General features: G+C 37.7%; 1 protein-coding gene and 1 pseudogene across 1 annotated transcript; both read right to left on the reverse strand.

Annotated features, from left to right (window-relative positions):
- Positions 1-1,897: 1,897 nt before the first annotated feature.
- LOC129446978 (uncharacterized) lies at positions 1,898-3,329 on the reverse strand (annotated as a pseudogene).
- Positions 3,330-8,786: 5,457 nt separating this feature from the next.
- On the reverse strand, positions 8,787-10,372 carry LOC129446288 (uncharacterized). The gene is made up of 5 exons (XM_073873706.1): positions 10,210-10,372; positions 9,724-10,017; positions 9,451-9,578; positions 9,120-9,226; positions 8,787-9,008 (listed from the first exon to the last, which is right to left on the reverse strand). The coding sequence occupies exons 1-5, from the start codon at positions 10,370-10,372 to the stop codon at positions 8,885-8,887; spliced, it is 816 nt and encodes a 271-aa protein (XP_073729807.1). The 3' UTR covers positions 8,787-8,884.
- Positions 10,373-19,305: the final 8,933 nt, after the last annotated feature.

Raw genomic sequence — 19,305 nt, forward strand, 5'->3', positions numbered from 1 at the left:
AAACACGTATTATCTTATAGCTGTACATTTTTGCCACATGTAGCCTACATTACTGTAACACTCATCAGAATACTTCCTAATTGTAACATTGACACATGTTTTCTAAAAAGTTCTTAATCTGTTACATTAGTACTTAGAAAAGAAGGTCTACTGCCAAATATATTATTTTTAAAAGATGTAGAACATCAGGGAAACAAATTTAAAATTATGCATAAAATAAAACCAAAATAGCTGTCAGATAAACTATAACAAACAACTCAACAGATTTAGTTTAAAGCAACACTATGTAGTTTCCATGTAAAAATGGCTTACAGCTCCCCCATGTGGTTGAAAAGCGCAACAGTGCCTGGTATCAGACACTCTTCTGAAGGCAGGGAGAGGGGCGGGGCTGTGTATCCTACCCTCCACCGCCACTTTCAGAGTGTGCTTGTAGCAGCTAGGAGGCTGCTCAGGTTGCAGCAACAGTACAGTTTGTCCAGTTAAAAGTTGTTCTATCACTGAAATAATTTTAGAGACATTATTTAAAGGTAAAAAAAACTACATAGTGTTGCTTTAAAAACTAAGGAACGAATAGACTTCACAGATAAACATACAAAAATACATAAATAATTATCTAAATATGCAAACATTAGACCTAATGTGCATTGTTTTAAAATGCTAACAGGAGTCACACAACATCTTGCATAAATAAATGTGTTTATTTTTTTACACGTATGAAAGATTTTGATTATTAATGTGTACAAGCATTTCTAACAAAACAGACTGGACTAATACTTATACTTTAACCCATTTCAGAATAAAGACGCATGTAGGCGCGTCAACCAGGGGCGTGTCTAGAGGGGCGGGCATGGGGTGGCACCCCCCCTCCAATCTCATTGGGTCAGCTAGATTTACTGTCAACCTGAAAATGCCCACAGCACCATTGGACCAGAGAGCTGTCAATCACTGTTTGATTTGAGACTCGCGCGAACGTGAAGACGAAGCGAGCACAGTAGTTACGCGTTTTTAAAACAGGAGGAACTCGACAACTGTAAGTATGTGCAGAGATGTGATGCACAGATGCTAGTAAACCAGTTTATTTACAAAGTAGAGGAGCAACAGCAAACAAGTAAGCTTTCACACACACAGTGGTAGAGCAGATAATACTAACAATAAATGGATGAATATACAGTCTCTTATCTTTGCAGGTATTGACAGCAATGGTAATGGACAGGACTACACACCCCAGTTGCAGCTGACAGGAGATCAAATGGCAATGTATGGAGGTAACCATTCATAGGAGTAACCAAGATGGAGCACGAACATGATAGAAAAGTACTAGATAGGACTTTCAGGGAGACACAGAGGATAACAGAGATCATGATCACTAAAGATAAGTGTAATCCAACAAGCACAGAGTCCATAACTCAAAGTGAGATACTGTAAGACAGTGAGTGCATCTGAATTGTGTCCATGCATACTGTGAAGATGAGATGAGCTGATGAGGGGCAGGTGCCAGTTTTTCAAACTTAGGTGAACGTGGTGTTAAAGCAAAGGTGGAGCCTGGTGAATCAATAACATGTGTTTTTTTTTTAATTACTGCTTTACTTTAGTTCGGATGCACATTCGCCCACCGTCCTCAAAGGGAGCTCTGAACTTGAGGCTGGGGCTCATACCCCAAGTTCAAACCCCCCCCCCCCCCCCCCCCCCATGCAAAAGAACTGCACAGAGGAAGAAAGAGAGCAATGAAGCAGGAGATGGAGAGGAGGAGAGATGCTGGAAGAATTGCAGCTGGATGCAGAGGCCTGGAGGCTGTCTTATATACGCTCATAATGATGATTGACAGGCCTGAATGTTTAGACTCCACCTGAACCTACACTTAGAAGTTCATTTAAAAACAAATGTCTAAAGAAAGTTTCTACTGTGCTCTCTCACAAATCCATTTAAAATGATCAGTACAGGGGTAATCAGCCCACCCTGATGAATAAGTCAAAACACAGTTCTCTCTTCTACCACCATTGGGTTCACCTAACCTCCAGAATCTGAAACTATAGATCATAATTAGATCTTCAGTGTTGTTTTCTGTGTGATATGATACTGACTGTGAAAATCATTTATTGGATAATAATCTGATAAATTTAGTGATTTCTCACCTATAGCTTAGTGTGCTGCCATCAACCCATTTCCATCTGCCCTCCCAATCGGTGTTAGTCAGACCAATCCAGAGTCCGTCATTAGCATAATTATTCTTAATAAAATCCTAATAAGATGAAAAAACAACAAAATTCATGTCATCAAGTGTTCATTTTACTCCCCCATATAAAGTACATGCTGTACATGGTTACATTTACATCTATATAGCAGTTATATAGGAAATATTATTTTTATATAACACTTATTATTAATACTACCATAACCATATCCATGAACCTTTAAAGAAGCGTATATGATTTAATTTACTTTTGAAGGCCAAACTTTACTCACTTGTTCCTCTTTGTTGTTAATGATGATCAGATCTGCTCTTCTCTCTCTACAGTATTTTCTGCTCTCAGTCCAGCTCTTCTTCTCAGATGAAATGAAGTACAAACTGGATTGATAGTAAATCCATCTAGCTGTAGAAACAACCAGTTTGGCTGTTAATTTTATTCTGGCCACACTTTACTACACAACTTACAATAGTATTAACAACATGCATGTTGTCTTTACTGCAAACATTTTAATATTGAATATTTGAGATGTTTTGTAGTTGAAGATTACCATTAAGTTGTGTCCACAATTTATTTTTCTCCTGATTCAAGTGCTCATTTAGTTTATTAATATTATTATACTTGGCTGTTAATTCATCTTTCTCTTCTGTGAGGTTATGATTCTTATTTAGTAGCTGGTCTCTCTCTTCTATGATGTTGGTATATTTGGTTAGTAGCTGGTCTCCCTCTTCCGTGAGGTTTTTGTTCTTGATTTGACACTGTTGATTGCTTGTATAGATCAGGACACACAGCACTATGACTGCAGTCAGTAGAAGAACACACAGCAGCACCAAACACACTGTAACTGATGAAATTAATAAATGAAAAAAACATCTTCCCCGTGTATTACAGCACAGATAGACAAAAGATTAATTATGATTTAACTGTTTTTTGCGTGTGTGTGTTTTAACACAGAAATTACTGTTTCTTACCTGTACGCTGAAGTTTTTGGTGTGTGTTTGTTTCTGTGTTGAAGTCGTGATCTCTCAAAGAATCTGCACAATCATAGATGTCCACCATCATCTCTATTCTCTCTCTGTTCATTCCCTCAGACTCAGTGTTGATAATCACATTATCATAAATAATCTCTCCCATCTTACAGTAACTTTTAGTTTCTATTAAACAGTGCTAATGCTGAATGTACTTCTTTGCAGCTTTGGTGTTTTTTGCATACTGATGCTGGTTTTAGCATACGGTAGAATGGTAAAGGAAGTGAGGTCTATGTGTGAAGTCCAAGATCATGTGACATTGTGTTTAAAGTTTGCAGCTCTTTATTAAGTGTGAGTCATAAAGAACCTACAAACAGTTCATCTCTTAAAATCTCTTGTAAAGATGCATGGACCGCATTACTGACTGAAATATGTATTACAATCCTACAATATGTGGCTTTGGATTATGATGGATATACAGTATAGACTATTCATTTTTGAATTTACATAGCATCAACAGACACATTTTCAAAACTTTTGAAGGATATATAAAGCGAACAATTAAATACCAAGTTACTTTTATCCTGAATACAGTTTTTGACTTTGGATGATCTTTTAAACTTTAACTCAGTGCACTGTTACATTTTTATGTAACCAGGTCCCTTCAGTTTTTCAACTACAATTATTAAGCTATTAAAAATTTGCACCATAACTCTTTCTTTACATTCTAAACATCTTGTGTAAACAAAAAAAAACTAATGTTTATCAGCACTGACAGCTATAGATGTTTTCATCAGACACTCACATTGCAATTGTTACGCGATTGACCCAAAGTTAACTTACGATCAATGTTTGGTTATTGGTCTGGCTAGAGGGCAAACTGACCTTTAACTTGTCGAAAAAAAAAAGTTATGTCAGTCAATTTTAAATGTAACGTACATTTTAGCGGTTACCTGGGTGTCGACTTCAGATAACAAATTAAAACAAATGGAGCAGCTGGCCGAATTGGTTGTGAGACCAGTGTGTTTTTTTTCTGTATGACATCTGCATGTGGGTGTGTGCACTCTTTCAGGAAGCAAAGTAACCTGCGCATGCTTTTAGCCACTGACATCAATCATTCATTTCCACCCCTACTGAAAAATCCAGCCAAAACCAGCACAAGCTGGTAGCTGGCCCCAGCTGGTTTAAGGTGGTTTATGCTGGTCCTCCCAGCCTGACAAAGCTGGTCATGCTGGTGGGCCAGCTGGTATTCCAGCATGACCAGCTAAGTCCAGCTAGACCAGCTTAAAATGTGACCAAAACACACCTAGACCAGCTTGCTACACCAGCAAAACCAGCTTCCTACACCAGCAAAACCAAGCTGGGGACCAGCTAAAACCAGCTCACCAGCTTATGCTGGTCTTAGCTGGATTTTTCAGTAGGGACAATGCACGAATACATTGACAACTGTATTATTATTGTGATTATCAATGATACAGCATTTGTCTTTCCCTGAATTCATGTTTGATTAGTTCTGCAATAAAAAAGAACTCAAGAAAAAAAGTACAATGACAACTGATGAATTCCATTTTTTTTAAAAACATTTGCACACCTGTAGATCTCTCTGCTGTGCATGACAACATCAGCATACTAAACAACAAAATATATAAGTTGCAATGGGTTTACGTCCTGTTGTACGACGGTAATGACATGAGATTACGGAAGTGAACCTGGGATGATAGAATCTAATGAGTGTGAAACCAGACCAACATTGTGGGAACATACACACTTGGGCTCAGACTACAGCAAACAAGCCCAGTGTGAAACACCCTAATGGTTTCTCTCTTCAGGTTTTTGCTCTTGATGTGACACATGTTTGTATCATTTAAGACACATAGCACTACACTACAAACAAAATGATGCTAAACACCTATGTAGAACCATGTTGTGCTTTATTGTCATGCTTTTGCACCACTTATGGTTCTGCAGGTGCTATAGATGCTCTGTAGTGCGAAAAACGGTTCCCCTATGAATATAATAATAAGCTTTTAGTACTACAGTATTTAGCAGCACCACTTTTTAGAGTGCAGTTAGTAGACGAAAACACAGCAGCACCAAACACACTGATCTGTAACTTCTCATCCTTACACACTCACTTCCTGAAAATGATATGTGCATATTTGTCTTTTTTAATTACAACACAGATAGAAACATGCACAAATTGTACCAGTTTAATCTGTACTCATGCTTTTAGAAATGAATGTCATTACCTGTACACTGCAGTGGTTGGTGTTGGTCTTGATCTCTCACATCATGACAGATCTCCAGCATCAACTTCATTCTGTCCGTCTTCATTCTCTGAAACTCACTCCTGCAAACACCTTCATAAATAACCTCAGTCAACTCTAGTACTTTATAATCCAACATTTTAACTCTGCTAAAGCTGAATGTTGTTTTTGTATTGATCTGTAGAGGTAGTTCTAGGCTGTTTCTCAACTTGCGCTGTCGTGGAGATTGGTCTTTCTAGCCGACCTTGGAAGAATGAACTCAAAAGGTCACGAGAACACAGAACACACTTGTGAGAATTGAGATGTGTGCGATCTTCCTGTTGGTCACCTGACCTCCCCAGATTACAGAGAGCAAGTCTGCACTCGATGCATAGATATCAAGAACACATCCGGGTATTTTCATGCGTCATCTGTACTTGTGTTCTTCAGAATTGGAATTGATCTTCAACAGTTAATGATGATGTAGAGTGAGAACACAAGGACGCAAGATCGCTGAAGATAAATATATGCTCCATATTGAGAAACAGCCCTAGTAAAACTAAGAAGCAAAACGGAAGCCCCAGTGTTGAGGTGTGAACACTTATATTCACCTCTTAAGTGTGAGAAATATTTACATAAGTTTAAAAGAACAAGTTTTACATGTACACAAATGGTTTAGATCAGTGGTTCTCAACTCCAGTCCTTGGGTCCCCCTCCCAGAATGTTTTAGATATCTCCTGATATGAAACACCTGATTCCACTCATCAGACTCCTTCCAGAATGTTTGAAACGTTTCCTTAATTAACACACTAACAAGCTGATGAACTGAATCAGGTGTTTTATATATGGAGACATCTAAAATGTTCTGGGAGGGGGGGCCGAGGACTGGAGTTGAGAACCACTGGTTTAGATAATTGTTGCATTGATTAATTTGAATACCCTTTGAAATTTCTGAAACCGAAAAGAGATTTCATAAATTGTGCATAGAGACGCCTATTATAGATATACATGTAGATATAGGGGCGGTTTCCCCGACAGTGATTAGACTAGTCCTAGACTAAAATAAACGTAAGAGCTGTCTAAACTGAAAACAACCTGCCCTGACATTTCTTAAAATACATTCACGTCCTTTGTTTTGTCTCAAAATGCACACAACTAATGATTTTAGTAAGGCATGTTTGTTAAACTAGTTATATTTCCTAATTAAACTAAGACCTAGTCCTGGCTTAAGCTAATCCCTGTCCTGGAAACCACCCCATAGAAGATAACAATAAAAGATTCTGCTACATCGTGTGGGATGAGGTCATTTAAACTATTTGCTGATGGCCAGACGACTGGGTCAGAGATTCTCCAAAACTGCAGCTCTTGTGGGGTGTTCCTGGTCTGCAGTACCTATCAAAAGTGATCCAAGGAAGTAAAAGTGGTGATCCAGCGATAGGGTCATGGGCAGAGCCGATTCTGGCCTTCTGGGGGCCCTAAGCAACTTTGTGAGGGGGCCCTGTCATCCCGTTCATAAAAAAAACATTGACAGTCTCTGCGTAAATGTAGCTATAAACAAAATGTTAACTAAAACACGTATTATCTTATAGCTGTACATTTTTGCCACATGTAGCCTACATTACTGGAACACTCATCAGAATACTTCCTAATTGTAACATTGACACATGTTTTCTAAAAAGTTCTTAATCTGTTACATTAGTACTTAGAAAAGAAGGTCTACTGCCAAATATATTATTTTTAAAAGATGTAGAACATCAGGGAAACAAATTTAAAATTATGCATAAAATAAAACCAAAATAGCTGTCAGATAAACTATAACAAACAACTCAACAGATTTTGTTTAAAGCAACACTATGTAGTTTCCATGTAAAAATGACTTACAGCTCCCCCATGTGGTTGAAAAGCGCAACAGTGCCTGGTATCAGACACTCTTCTGCAGTCAGGGGGAGGGGCGGGGCTGTGTTTTCTACCCTCCACCGCCACTTTCAGAGTGTGCTTGTAGCAGCTAGGAGGCTGCTCAGGTTGCAGCAACAGTACAATTTGTCCAGTTAAAAGTTGTTCTATCACTGAAATAATTTTAGATACATTATTTTAGGTAAAACGCTACAGTGTTGCTTTAAAAACTAAGGAATGAATAGACTTCACAGATAAACATACAAAAATACATAAATAATGATCTAAATATGCAAACATTAGACCTAATGTGCATTGTTTTAAAATGCTAACAGGAGTCACACAACATCTTGCATGAATAAATGTGTTTATTTTTTTAACAGATTTTGATAATTAATGTGTACAAGCATTTCTAACAAACCAGACTGGACTAATACTTATACTTTAACCCATATCAGAATAAAGACGCATGTAGGCGCGTCAACCAGGGGCGTGTCTAGAAGGGGGGCATGGGGTCGCACCCCCCCCGGAATATGATTGCCCCCCCCTGGTGCCCCCCCTCCAATCTCATTGGGTCAGCTAGATTTACTGTCAACCTGAAAATGCCCACAGCACCATTGGACCAGAGAGCTGTCAATCACTGTTTGATTTGAGACTTGCGCGAACGCGAAGACGAAGCGAGCACAGTAGTTACGCGTTTTTAAAACAGGAGGAACTCGACAACACTGTAAGTATGTGCAGAGATGTGATGCACAGATGCTAGTAAACCAGTTTATTTACAAAGTAGAGGAGCAACAGCAAACAAGTAAGCTTTCACACACACAGGGGTAGAGCAGATAATACTAACAATAAATGGATGAATATACAGTCTCTTATCTTTGCAGGTATTGACAGCAATGGTAATGGACAGGACTACACACCCCAGTTGCAGCTGACAGGAGATCAAATGGCAAAGTATGGAGGTAACCATTCATAGGAGTAACCAAGATGGAGCACGAACATGATAGAAAAGTACTAGATAGGACTTTCAGGGAGACACAAAGGATAACAGAGATCATGATCACTAAAGATAAGTGTACTCCAACAAGCACAGAGTCCATAACTCAAAGCGAGATACTGTAAGACAGTGAGTGCATCTGAAGTGTGTCCATGCATACTGTGGAGATGAGATGAGCTGATGAGGGGCAGGTGCAAGTTTTTCAAACTTAGGTGAAGGTGAACGTGGTGTTAGAGCAAAGGTGGAGCCTGGTGAATCCATAACATGTGTTTTTTTTTTAATTACTGCTTTACTATAGTTCGGATGCACATTCACCCACCGTCCTCAAAGGGAGCTCTGAACTTGAGGCTGGGGCTCATACCCCAAGTTCAAATCCCCCCCCCCCCATGCAAAAGAACTGCACAGAGGAAGAAAGAGAGCAGTGAAGCAGGAGATGGAGATGAGGAGGGATGCTGGAAAAATTGCAGCTGGACGCAGAGGCCTGGAGGCTGCCTTATATACGCTCATAATGAGGATTGACAGGCCTGAATGTTTAGGCTCCTCCTGAACCTACGTTTAGAACTACATTTAAAAACAAATGTCTAAAGAAAGTTGCTACTGTGCTCTCTCACAAATCCATTTAAAAGCATCATTACAGGGGTAATCAGCCCACCCTGATGAATAAGTCAAAACACAGTTCTCTCTTCTACCACCATTGGGTTCTCCAGACCTCCAGAAGCTGAAACTATAGATCATAATTAGATCTTCAGTGTTGTTTTCTGTGTGATATGATACTGACTGTAAAAATCATTTATTGGATAATAATCTGATAAATTTAGTGATTTCTCACCTATAGCTTAGTGTGCTGCCATCAACCCATTTCCATCTGCCCTCCCAATCGGTGTTAGTCAGACCAATCCAGAGTCCGTCATTAGCATAATTATTCTTAATAAAATCCTAATAAGATGAAAAAACAACAAAATTGATGTCATCAAGTGTTCATTTTACTCCCCCATATAAAGTACATGCTGTACATGGTTACATTTACATCTATATAGCAGTTATATAGGAAATATTATTTTTATATAACACTTATTATTAATATTACCATAACCATATCCATGAACCTTTAAAGAAGCGTATATGATTTAATTTACTTTTGAAGGCCAAACTTTACTCACTTGTTCCTCTTTGTTGTTAATGATGATCAGATCTGCTCCTCTCTCTATACAGTATCTTCTGCTCTCACTCCAGCTCTTCTTCTCAGATGAAATGAAGTACAAACTGGATTGATAGTAAATCCATCTAGCTGTAGAAACAACCAGTTTGGCTGTTAATTTTATTCTGGCCACACTTTACTACACAACTTACAATAGTATTAACAACATGCATGTTGTATTTACTGCAAACATTTTAATATTGAATATTTGAGATGTTTTGTAGTTTAAGATTACCATTAAGTTGTGTCCACAGTTTATTTTTCTCCTGATTCAAGTGCTCATTTAGTTTAGTAATATTATTATACTTGGCTATTAATTCATCTCTCTCTTCTGTGAGGTTGTGATTCTTATTTAGTAGCTGGTCTCTCTCTTCTATGATGTTGGTATATTTGGTTAGTAGCTGGTCTCTCTCTTCCGTGAGGTTTTTGTTCTTGATTTGACACTGTTGATTGCTTGTATAGATCAGGACACACAGCACTATGACTGCAGTCAGTAGAAGAACACACAGCAGCACCAAACACACTGTAACTGATTAAATTAATAAATGAAAAAAAACATCTTCCCCGTGTATTACAGCACAGATAGACAAAAGATTAATTATGATTTAACTTTTTTGTGTGTGTGTGTGTGTGTGTGTGTGTGTGTGTGTGTGTGTGTGTGTGTGTGTGTGTGTGTGTGTGTGTGTGTGTGTGTTTTAACACAGAAATTACTGTTTCTTACCTGTACGCTGAAGTTTTTGGTTTGTGTTTGTTTCTGTGTTGAAGTCGTGATCTCTCAAAGAATCTGCACAATCATAGATGGCCACCATCATCTCTATTCTCTCTCTGTTCAGTCCCTCAGACTCAGTGTTGATAATCACATTATCATAAATAATCTCTCCCATCTTACAGTACTTTTTAGTTTTTAATAAATAGTGCTAAAGCTGAATGTACTTCTTTGCAGCTTTGGTGTTTTTTGCATACTGATGCTGGTTTTAGCATACGGTAGAATTGTAAAGGAAGTGAGGTCTATGTGTGAAGTCCAAGATCATGTGACATTGTGTTTAAAGTTTGCAGCTCTTTATTAAGTGTGAGTCATAAAGAACCTACAAACAGTTCATCTCTTAAAATCTCTTGTAAAGATGCATGGACCGCATTACTGACTGAAATATGTATTACAATCCTACAATATGTGGCTTTGGATTGTGATCTTGGATATACATAGACTATTCATTTTTGAATTTACATAGCATCAACAGACACATTTTCAAAACTTCTGAAGGATATATAAAGCGAACAATTAAATACCAAGTTACTTTTATCCTGAATACAGTTTTTGACTTTGGATGATCTTTTAAACTTTAACTCAGTGCACTGTTACATTTTTATGTAACCAGGTCCCTTCAGTTTTTCAACTACAATTATTAACCTATTAAAAATTTGCACCATAACTCTTTCTTTACATTCTAAACATCTTGTGTAAACAAAAAAAAAACTAATGTTTATCAGCACTGAAAGCTATAGATGTTTTCATCAGACACTCACATTGCAATTGTTACGCGATTGACCCAAAGTTAACTTACGGTCAATGTTTGGTTATTGGTCTGGCTAGAGGGCAAATTGACCTTTAACTTGTCCAAAAAAAAAAAGTTATGTCAGTCAATTTTAAATGTAACGCACATTTTAGCGGTTACCTGGGTGTCAACTTCAGATAACAAATTAAAACAAATGGAGCAGCTTGACAAATTGGTTGCGAGACCAGTGTGTTTTTTTTCTGTATGAGATCTGCACGTGGGTGTGTGCACTCTTTCAGGAAGCAAAGTAACCTGCGCATGCTTTTAGCAACTGACATCAATCATTCATTTCCACAATGCACGAATACCATGATAACTTTATTATTATTGTGATTATCAATGATACAGCATTTTTCTTTCCCTGAATTTATATGTTTTATTAGTTCTGCAATAAAAAAAGAACTAAAAAAATTATCATGACAACTGATGAATTCCATTTTTTAAAACACATTTGCACACCTGTCGCTCTCTCTGCTGTGCATGACAACATCAGCCTATTAAACAACAAAATATATAATTTGCAATGGGTTTACGTCCTCTTGTACGACGGTAATGACATGAGATTACGGAAGTGAATCAGGGTTTGATAGAATCTAATGAGTGTGAAACCAGACCAACATTGTGGGAACATCGACACTTGGGCTCAGACCACAGCAAACAAGCCAAGTGTGAAAATGTACAGATTTTTCTTTAGATTCTGCTAAAGCTGAATGTTGTTTTTTTGTTGATCTTTATGAAGAGGATCCCCTCTGCAGTTCTAATTAAAAAGAAGCCAAATGGAAGCATCAGAGTTGAGGTGTGAACTTGAAGACTTATATTCACCTATTAAGTGTGAGAAACATTTACATAAGTTTAAAAGAACAAGTTTTACATGTGCACAGATGGTTTAGATCATTGTTGCATTGATTAATTTCAACGGGGAAGTGGGGGAGCAAAGGCTGGCCGGTGTGGTCCGATCCAACAGACGCGCTACTGTTGCTGAAATTGCTGAAAAAGTGATTGCTGGTTCTGATCAGAGGTGGAAAGTAACAAATTACATTTACTCACGTTACTGTAATTGAGTAGTTTTTTTGTGTAGTTTTACTTTTTTTAGTAGTTTTTAAAATCTGTACTTTTACTTTTACTTAAGTAGTTTTATTTAAAGTATTGTACTTCGCTACATATTAAATCATATCCGTTACTGAGTAAAAAATATTTTAAAAAAGCAAGGTGATAAAGACGCGCAGCGGATGTAAATGGGCGGGGGCCGGGGGAATGCGCAAAAAGAACCATGGAGACGGACGAGACAGGCGGGCGCTAATGCAGACCGAGCGAGAGACGAATCCATATGCAAGGAGGTTTTATTATAAAAATCCCAAAAGGGCAGACAAACAAATCCAAAGGGGTAATCCACAAGCGTAATCCAAATAACAGACAAAGGGGTCAAATCCAGAACAAGAATACATGAAAACAAGAAACAAGGCAATGACATGAACGCTGGTATGGAGGTTACACTGGCAATACTTCGCAAAGTGACTGGGTGACTGAACAGGCTTTATACAAGACAAACAGGAAGTGAATAGTGAAGTGTGACATGATTTCAAAATAAAAGACCAGAAACATGACTTCAAAATTAAAGACCTAAACAAACCAAACAGAACACAAGACCAAACCTTTCTACATGCTACATGCTTGTCAAACCAAGTTTTAACACTCGGGGCCCTATCTTGCACCCAGCGCAATTGACTTTGTCAGTGACGCATGTATCATTTCGTATTTTGCACTGGCGCACAGCGGGTTTTTCCCTCCACAGACGCACGTCGGCAAACTAGGGAATGAACTTGCGCTCCCTGGGCGGTTCAGCGCAAAAAAGGAGGCGTGCTCCGGCGCAAACCATCTCTTATGCTATTTTGCAGTTTCAAAAAACAATTGCGCTACTAACCGAAAAAAACTAGTGTAAAGTCAGTGGCGCGTTGCGCGTGGTTCATTATGCTATTTTAAGGGCGCATGCTTGACCATAATGTATAGCGTGCTCAACGCACATTGCTTATCTAATCTACACAGATGCAACAGTTATTTTTGCAAATCATAAATTGTTACAATAAAAAAATATAAGATAAGGGAAATCATTAAATCATAAATTGTTACAATAAAAAATATTAATACATGAGATAAGGGAAATCATTGTGGGGAGCATTGTGGTGATAGTTTTTATTTATTTTGTGTGGCAGCGTTAAACAATTATCATGCAAATAACGATTAAAATATTTTCATAAGTTTGTTGTGTGGCTGTATTACGTTTATTTTATCTAAATAATAATTAAAATGTTTTCATAAGAAACCTTAATGTATATGAACTTGATTTGTAAGTGTACTTTGGGGTTGGACCTTGTTTGCGTTTCTTGTGTCCGATTTCATAGCCCCCAAACCCTTTCAGCGGTGAGGGTGGACGCAGCGATGTCCTCCTGTGTGCCCGGCGTGCCCGATTTATGCTGGCAAGCTTGGGATCCGCCCGTCTCCTGACATCATTGTAGTGCTTGGCGCAGCTGATGAGACAATTGCGTCTATTTCCTCTCACGCCTGTTTATCCGACGCTGATTTGGGCGGGTTTCTCCCATCCCCATACAAACAACTTCTCTGTCTTTGACTGCTCTTACAAGAACGTGGGTCTCCTCGGCTGTGAACCGCTCCTGGCGTGCGCCTGTCAAATCCGTCATAATAATAGCAACCCGCCATGGAACTTGCGCCCTTGCGTAAGTTGCGTTTAAAGGGAATGTTGGCTAGCGTTCTGATTGGTTTATTTGACGTTACGCCCAAACCACACCTATGAATAATGAACCTACTTCAGACCAACCCCTTATTGATTTGCGCCCGGCGCAAGACTTATTTCTCCCGCCGGGAAAATAGCAACAGCGCCCAAGATCCGCCCACAAAGTCACTTGCGCTTTGCGCTTTGGACTTGCGTTTCAGATCGTTAAAATAGGGCCCTCTATGTCACACAGTGTGATAAGGAAATGATCTTGTACTTCTAAAAATCCTGCAATGTATCCCGGGCTAAAGAGGGACATGCTTACATATTTCATTTATTTAAGAATTATTAGATTAGGCTACTGTTTGAGCCTATCTGACAGTCTTTTTTTCATTATTTTCTCGTCCTTATGTTGTTCTAAACCTGTATGAGTTTCATTATCCTGTCAAATATAAAGGAAGATATTGATAGTGAGCACACAGTAGATGGTACCTATTGCTACCCAGTCTCACAAAGTTTCGTGATATAGTCACGTATTTTTTTGATTCTTTTTTCGTGCTATTATCACGAAATTTCGTGTTTTTTCGTAGTCGTATAACGAATTCCTGTTTTCGTGTGATTATCACGTATTGGTTACTCGACTGTTTTTACTATTTTTAAACCATTGTCGCTTCGGTTTAGGGTTAGATTTGGTGCTTGCATTAGAATGTCACTTAATATATTGATCTACACTATTTTTCCTGATTTATTTTTTTATATGTCGCCTGGCGTTAGGGTTAGAGTTGGGTTTGGTTAGGGATGTCATTTTATGTAAATCTAACCCTAAACCGAAGCGACAATGGCAAGAAAATAGGACAAAACAGTCGAGTAACCAATACGTGATAATCACACGAAAACAGGAATTCGTTATACGACCACGAAAAAACACGAAATTTCGCGATAACAGCACGAAAAAAGAACCAAAAAAATACGTGACTATATAACGAAATTTCGTGAGACTGTGCTGCCTATTGACATCCATAGCATTTGATTTTTCTACTATGGAAGTCAAAAGGTACTGTTAACTGTGTGGTTACCATCATTTATCAAAATATATTTTGTGTTCAATCGAAGAAATGAACGCATACAGGTTTAGAAAAACATGAAGGTAAGAAAATGACAGAATTTTCATTTTTGGGTAAACTATCCCTTAAAGACGGAAATATTTTTTGTTGCAACTGTAAATGTGGAGAGATGTGAAGCACAGATCACAGTTAACTAGTTTATTTACATAGCAGATGAGCAATGGCAAACCAATAAGCTTACACACACACACAGTAGAGCAGATAATACTGACAATAAATGGATGAATATCTACACACCCCAGTTGCGGCTGACAGAAGAACACCTGGCACGTCTGGAGGTAACCATTCACAGGAGTAACCAAGATGAAGCATAGACATGAAGGAAGAGTACTAGGTAGGACTTTCAGGGAGACACAGAGGAAGTGTAATCCAACAGGCACAAAGTCCATGAACCAATGCGAGATACTGTAAGACAGTGAGTGCATCTGAGGTGTGTCCATGTATACTGTGGAGATGAGCTGATGAGGGGCAGGTGCCAGTAATTCAAACTTAGGTGATGGTGAATGTAGTGTTGGAGCAAAGGTGGAGCCTGGTGAATCCATAATGTGTTACGGCTTTACTATAATTCGTCTGCACATTCACCTGCTGTCCTCGAAGGGAGCTCTGAACCTGAGGCGGGGCTCGAGCCCCAAGTGTAACGCCCCATGCAACAGAACAGAACAGAGGATGAAAGAGAGCAGTGAAGCAGGAGACGGGGAGGAGGAGAGATGCTGGAAGAATTGCAGCTGGACGCAGAGGCCTGGAGACTGGCTTACATACACTCATAATGATGATTGACAGGCCTGAATGTTTGGGTTCCTCCTGAACTTACCTTTAGAACTAAATTAAAAACAAATGTCTAAAGAAAGTTGCTACTGTGCTTTCTCACAAATCCATTGAAAAGCATCATTACAGAGGAAATCAGCCCACCCCGATGAAGAAGACAAAACACAGTTCTCTTCTCTACCTCCATTGGGTTCTCCAGACCTCCAGAAGCTGAAACAACAGATCATCATTAGATCTTCAGTGTTGTTTTCTGTGTGATATGATACTGACTGTGAGAATCATTTATTGGTAATAATCAGTTAAATTTAGTGATTTTTACTGAGAGTTCAGTGTGCTGCCATCAACCCATTTCCATCTGCCCTCTACAGCACTGTCAGACAAACCAATCCAGAGTCCGCCGTTACCAAAATTCTTCTTAATAAAATCCTGAGAAGATTAAAAAACAACAAATTACTGTCAACAACTGTTCATTTCTTATTTATTTCTTGTCACTTCCCACATACAGTATGCTGTACATGTTTACTTCTAATGAGGATATATAGCATAACACTCATTATCAATACTGCCTAACCATAACCATTTCCATAAAACTTTCAGAATTATATATGATTTAACTTACTTTTGAAAAAAAAACTTTACTCACTTGTTCCTCTTTGTTGTTAATGATGATCAGATCTGCTTCTCTCTCTCTACAGTATTTTCTGCTCTCACTCCAGTTCTTCTTCTCAGATGAAATAAAGTACAAATTGGATTGATAGTAAATCCATCCATCTGTAAACACAACCGGTTTAGCTTAAAAAAAAAATTCTCACCACATTTAACTACACAACTTACAGTATGTTAACAAAATGTATTCACTGCAAGTCTTTTAAAACGTAATATTTTAGATGAATTTGTAGTTTAAGATTACCATAAAGTTGTGTCCACAGTTTATTTTTCTCCTTCAGCTGCTCACTTAGTTTAGTAGTATTATTACACTTGGCTAATAATTCATGTCTCTCTTCTGTGAGGTTGGTATATTTGGTTAGTAGCTGGTCTCTCTCTTCTGTGATGTTTTTGGTCTTGATGTCAAACTGTTGATTGTTTGTATTGATGAGGACACACAGCACTAATACTGCAGTCAGTAGAAGAACACACAGCAGCGCCAAACACACTGTAACTGATGAAATGAATAGATGAAAATATATTTTTTAATTTCAATTGTTACTTCCCCATGTATTACAGCACAGATACAAAATATGAATTATTATTATTATAAATAATAAATGATGGTATTACTGCAGTCATTAACACACAGCAGCACCAAACACACTGTAACTAATCTGTAACTTCTTATCATCACACACTCACTTTCTTAAGTGTCACTTCGTTTTTTTTTTACATAAATCACAGTTTAATCCATTTGGTTTTAAATGAATCTCATTACCTGTACACTGCAGTGGTTGGTGTCTGGTTGTATTGGAGTCTGTCCTGAAGTCTTCATCTCTCACATCATGACAGATCTCCAGCATCAACTTCATTCTGTCCGTCTTCATTCTCTGAAACTCAGTACTGCTCACACTTTCATAAATAACCTCAGTTAACTCTTGTACATTATAATCAAACATTTTAACTCTGCTAAAGCTGAATGTTGTTTTTGTGTTGATCTTGATAAAGAGGCAGTTCGAGGTAAAACTGAGTATCAAAACGGAAGTGTCAGACATGAGGTGAGAACTCAAAGACCTGTCAGCCCTTAAGGGTGAGAAACATTTACCGCAGTTTTAAAGAACAAGTTTTACATGTGCACTTAGATGGTTTAGATCAGTGGTTCTCAAACTGGGGGCAGGGGCCCCCAGGGGGGGCGCAAGATGGTGCCAGGGGGGCCCCAGTTTTATGACATTTTATCAAATAAATTAATTTATCATGAATTCTGTGCATTTAAACCTAAAAAAAATAAACAACAGCTTTCGTATCATTTAATATGTTTTGTTTAATTAAAAGTTGAGTTTTAGAACAGTTTCTTGTCATAAATTTTCTTTGGGGGGCCGCAAAGTACACGCGCCGTACACAAAGGGGGGCCGCACGCTCAAAAAGTTTGAGAACCACTGGTTTAGATCATTGTTGCATTGATTAATCTATACCTTTTGAAATCTAAGAAAGGTTTCATAAATTTTGCATACAGCTATTTTTAGATGTACATGTACATACTGTATACAAGAAAACCATCTATTTTTGTGTGTGGGTTGAGGTCATTTAAACTATTTGCATTGTGAATTTTAAGTATCAATAAAGTTTAACACCTAAAATATCATTCATATGCAAAGCATTCATCATAATACAAACAACAGCAGAGGACTTCATGTAGGTCAGTGGTAAGCTATCATTACACAAGTCGCCAATAAAGTCTGAAAAAAAGTTTTTTATATATATATATATATATTCAGGTTAAGGTTACATGTTTGTTAACGTGTGTGTTTTGATTCAGCTTTAAAAATATTGTTGGATGAGCCTTAAGGTGGTATTATAACCAGGCTATGTTTATAAACAGTTGCCATCTACAACCTACAGATCACATCCCACCTCTATATTACTCTCATTGACGGACAACATTTAAAGTAGACATTTGATCACAGTCTCAACTTAGTTTTAGGTTGTCAGCTTTGATGTTTGATCTCCACATTGATGCTGGTTTTAGCATATGGTAAAATGATAAAGGAAGTGAGGTCTATGTGTGAAGTCCAAGATCATGTGACAATCAGTGTTTAAAGTTCACAGTGGTTTATTAAGTGTGAGTCATACTGAACCTAAAACAATTCATCTCTCCTCATTTCTAGTATAGAATATTTATTTGCAGTTTAAGTATCAAAAACAATCTCTATTTATTTTTTACAGCTCCTCTTTCAGGAGCTCTGCTAAGAACAGGTTGTTTTGGCCTGTAATAAGTTATATTCATGAACCTCTCTTCTGATAGGCCTGTTGTTTTAGCACAGTGTGAAAATAATCTACAGGATGGCAAAAATCGTGCAATGCAACCCGGGCTAAAGAGGGATATGCTTACATATTTTATTTATTTAAAAATGGTTAGGCTACTGGTTAGGCCTATCTGCCAATCTTTAGATGTTCTAAAAAATTCCAATAATAGACCAATGTCCTTAAAGGGATAATTCTCAAAAAAAAAAAAAAAAATTCTTACATAATTTACTTGATGGTACCTATTGACTTCCATAGCATTTGATTTTTCTACTATTGATGTCAATGGTTACTGTCAATAGTGTGGTTACCATAATTTATCAAAATATATTTTGTGTTCAATACACTGAATAAAATGATTCATTGAATTTAATCAATTGTTTAAGGTAAGTGGTTGCAATCAATTTATTTAAGCTACATTTAAACAAAAAAGATTAGTAAAGTAAAATAAAATATAAAACTTTTGTTTAAATGCAGCTAAAACAAACTGATTGCAACCACCCACCCCAAAACAACCGACTAAATTCAATGAACCATTTTTTTTTTAGAAGAAATACACTCGTACAAAATTTAAAAGGGTGAACTATTCTTAAGAGAGAAAGATCTTCATGTTGCCACTGTAAAGATGTGCAGAGATGTGAGGCACAGATAACAGTTAACCAGTTTATTTACAAAGCAGAGGAGCAACCGCAAACAAG

Source organism: Misgurnus anguillicaudatus, chromosome 12, assembly GCF_027580225.2.
Source record: "Misgurnus anguillicaudatus chromosome 12, ASM2758022v2, whole genome shotgun sequence".
NCBI classification, from domain to species: domain Eukaryota; kingdom Metazoa; phylum Chordata; class Actinopteri; order Cypriniformes; family Cobitidae; genus Misgurnus; species Misgurnus anguillicaudatus.

Excerpts from the sequence above, each read along its gene's own strand:
- LOC129446288 (XM_073873706.1), bottom strand. The coding sequence starts at position 10,372 with ATGGGAGAGATTATTTATGATAATGTGATTATCAACACTGAGTCTGAG. Across the intron at positions 9,579-9,723 it reads ACTGTGGACACAACTTAATG|CTAGATGGATTTACTATCAA; the intron begins GTAATCTTAAAC and ends TTGTTTCTACAG. Across the intron at positions 9,009-9,119 it reads GGCAGCACACTAAGCTATAG|CTTCTGGAGGTCTGGAGAAC; the intron begins GTGAGAAATCAC and ends CTATAGTTTCAG.